General features: G+C 39.2%; 1 protein-coding gene across 1 annotated transcript; it reads right to left on the minus strand.

Annotated features, from left to right (window-relative positions):
- Window positions 1-412: 412 nt before the first annotated feature.
- Window positions 413-3,282, minus strand: IZUMO3 (IZUMO family member 3). Its single transcript, XM_043565396.1, has 7 exons — window positions 2,831-3,282; window positions 2,622-2,696; window positions 2,383-2,472; window positions 2,150-2,167; window positions 1,603-1,683; window positions 1,148-1,238; window positions 413-826 (listed from the first exon to the last, which is right to left on the minus strand). The coding sequence occupies exons 1-7, from the start codon at window positions 3,060-3,062 to the stop codon at window positions 721-723; spliced, it is 693 nt and encodes a 230-aa protein (XP_043421331.1). The 5' UTR covers window positions 3,063-3,282; the 3' UTR covers window positions 413-720.
- Window positions 3,283-3,499: the final 217 nt, after the last annotated feature.

Here is a 3,499-nt window from a genome sequence, read left to right on the forward strand (position 1 = left end):
ACATTATAAATTTGTGGTTATTTTTTTCTTCGTATGTCAGTATTGGTGTTTGTACTTGTATTAAAAGTATCCACTTCATCCAAGTCTTAAGATTATTGTGAGAATTCAGTTAGATAACAAACATAAAGCACTTACTAGGATGCCATCTATATAAGAAGTATTCAGTAGAAACAACTCAAAGGAACACAATATGTAATTAAGTCATGGAACATAGATTTAGAGGAAAACGGGGTAATCCTCGACTACTTAGAACTAATATTTTCGGTGTGTGTGATGCCATGATGAAGAGGTAATGTTATGTATTATCAAAGAAATTGTTCACATTGAACTGAAGGATGAATATGGAAATAATAACAATGAAAGATAGAAATAAGAAACATCCTTAGAAATTGAAATATTCTAATGGCAGTCATTGAGAGTTACCATTCATTCTTTATTATCAATGCAGTGTATCATCTTTATGTACATTGCAACATATCAGCATTACATTCTGTACAACTCTGGGTATATCATTTGCCCTCTCATTGCTTCCATTGCCTCAGGATACCATAAGGATCTTGACTAGAGAAACTTTAAGTTCGATTGCAGCTTTAAAAACTATGACTTTATGACCACAAAAGAGCTTAATTCTGATTTTTCTGAGTCAACACTTAACAGAATTGTGAAAGACCTCCTGTCCGTGTTTATGTATTTTCTGATTCCAGAATCATCCTTCTCTTTCTAATCTGTCATCCCTATTAATTCTTCAAGTTTCTTCTCCAAATATTTCTTTAATGACCTTCGTATTGCCTTCATTTTCCTCCAATGAGACACACAGATATGGAATCTAGAGTAGAGAAACATAATCCTGATTTCAATATTAGCAGGCCAACTCTTTAAGATAATTGTGTGTGTGTGTGTGTGTGTGTGTGTGTGTGTGTGTGCGTTTCCGTATAGTGCTCTAGAAGTTTGCCTCATACTTTATTGTACCTCCTCCGTTTCCTATGTTCCAGTTTTTATCCCATAGACTTCTATCCATTTTATCCCTGTTGGTATTCTATCCCAAACTTGAAATGACTTTTTTCTCCTTATTGCCTTTGTAAGGAGGGGGAGGATTGGACAGTCTCTTTGCCAAAGGAATGCTTGACTTCAAGGGAGAAAAACTCACAGTAACCAAGCACTTCCCAATATCACAACTTCTGTTAGCAATATCAGAAATAGTCCAATCTCTCGATTCTCAGCCATCCTTGAATCCTCTTCTGGAGGGAGAAAGGGAAAAAAAGAAAGTGGGTTGGGGAGAAGAAAAATACTAACTTGAGAACTTGATCCATAATAGATGACTCTTACTAACCTCAAATAATTTGCTTTGTCCACTACTTCTATTGCTGTTTTCTCTCTATCTTCATTTAGCCCAACCTTTTCATTTCTCAGCCCTTCAATTGATCTGGTGCCCAGTAATTTATTCATACTGGTACAAATTTTGCCCAATATTTTAGCTCTGATTTGTAACATTGGCATGATGTGCCTAGAAGGTGCTCACCAAATATTTGTAAAATAAATCAATAAACAACTGAGTACCTTGATACCTAGTCCCTCAAAATGCCACACCACTATCTTTGTTACCTCCACAATACTCTCCTCTGAAGCATTGGGTGGTGATGCGAAGACAGGTCCAACAATCCAAGATAGGACCTTCAGTCACAACTGATAAAGAGAAGAAATTTAACAGAAGGGGGGGCCATGGCATGGAGTTTTCTTATTTCATACATCAAGTCTGATGGATTAAACCTCAGGCATTTCCAGGACTCTTAAGTTTACATTGCTGTGAATTATTTCTTTCCCTAGTAATCAAGTTTCTTGATGAGTCAAAAGCTTCTGTAACTTAAGTCAGATCTCTGGAGAAGAAGTGGGAAAAATGATGCCTCAGCTTATATTGGCCCTATGGGTTATAAACCATACTTTTGAAAGCCTCTGAGCACCTCCAAAATCTGTGTGTTTGAGATTTGAGACACATTTTGTTGTCAGATACTGTTGACATTCCCACCCCCATAATCAAATCTCTAGGAAGTGAGTTCTGAGTGTGACAGGTGGGAAAGATATGGTCATATAGAACAAATGAGATGGGGAAATAGGGGTTGAATCCTCAAGGTGTCCCATGTACTGTACTCACCACAATCTTCAGAACAAGCTAAAAGAGAATTAGAAAGTTCTAGTGAGCTTATGATCAATGTAGAGTTTGCCATATTTATACCCAATAGTCTTTATTTGGTTACAAAATGAGGTTCCAGCCACCCCTCCATCCATTCTAAATAACTCTAATATGAAACCACCTTCCTCCTCTCACCCTCATTTCCTATTCCTTTCACATAAGTTCACTGTTGTTAGATAGACATCTTTTATTACCAACTTCAGAGAAGTTCTTTAATATCTCTTTCAGTTTCAATTCCAGGTTTTGGCGGACATCGAGAAGCTTGCCTTGAAGGATAAAGGCACCTAAGAGGAGGTGGAAGGCACATTAGAAACTAGGGGTGGTTCTTCCCTTCAGAATTTAATGCTAATTGTTTTTGCCTTGTTCTTTCCAGTGAACTTTGCCTATACTTGCTTGGGCAGTACAATCTTTAAACATTGAAACAATCCCTCACCTTTCCATGTTTCATTGCCCAGTTTATAAAGTTCATTCTTCAGCCATATTCTCAACTTGACAGCCTTATGAACAGCTAGAGAGGGGGTTAAAGATACATACAGAGGAATAATTACATCCATGGAAAAACATGTGGACCCACGTGCACTCTTCCCTGCCTCCCTTTTCCTTTTAACCCACAAAACTCTCAGTGACTCAAGCTTCCCTCACCCAACACCCGAAGCATCTTGTCCCCGTGGGAGACCTTGAAGCTTAAATGGATCATCTCCTTAATCTGCCGTTCAAGCAGATGAGTTCGGCCAGGGACTTCTGAGGGTACCAGCTTTGCTATCAAGGACCTAATATCCTCTTTGAATTTGGGGTCACATTCCAAGCAGGCTTTGACCCCGTGCAAGGCTGCCAAGGACAGGGTCAAGAGTAGGAGCAACCACAGGTCTCCCATTTCCTTCCCCCAACAGCTGGTTGTCCTGGCAACTAGTTCACCTAGTTCCCTTTTCTTCAAAAATCCAGGAATAAGAGCCTTGTCCTGGATAGTCTGAATCCACCTTCCCCTCCATTTCCATCCCACTTCTAGGCAATCTCTTTTGCTTAAGGATCTTCAGTTGTTTTCTGACATTTATCCTTCATGCCAGAGAGGGAGAACTGCCAGTTGGGAAGCAGATACCTGAGTTCTGAGAATAGAACACAGAGAGAGAAATCTTGAGCTCACACAAGCAGAGTTCCATGCAGAGATATATCTCAGAAAAGGTTTTTCTTCAGGTTTATCCTATTCTTGTGTCCTCAGTAAATTCCCACATCCCTCCTGATCATGGGAGTGGTGTCTCAAGAAAGAGATCTCATAGGACCTTAGAGCTGCTTAACCAAAATTCTACCTCTATA

Source organism: Prionailurus bengalensis, chromosome D4 (assembly GCF_016509475.1).
Source record: "Prionailurus bengalensis isolate Pbe53 chromosome D4, Fcat_Pben_1.1_paternal_pri, whole genome shotgun sequence".
NCBI classification, from domain to species: domain Eukaryota; kingdom Metazoa; phylum Chordata; class Mammalia; order Carnivora; family Felidae; genus Prionailurus; species Prionailurus bengalensis.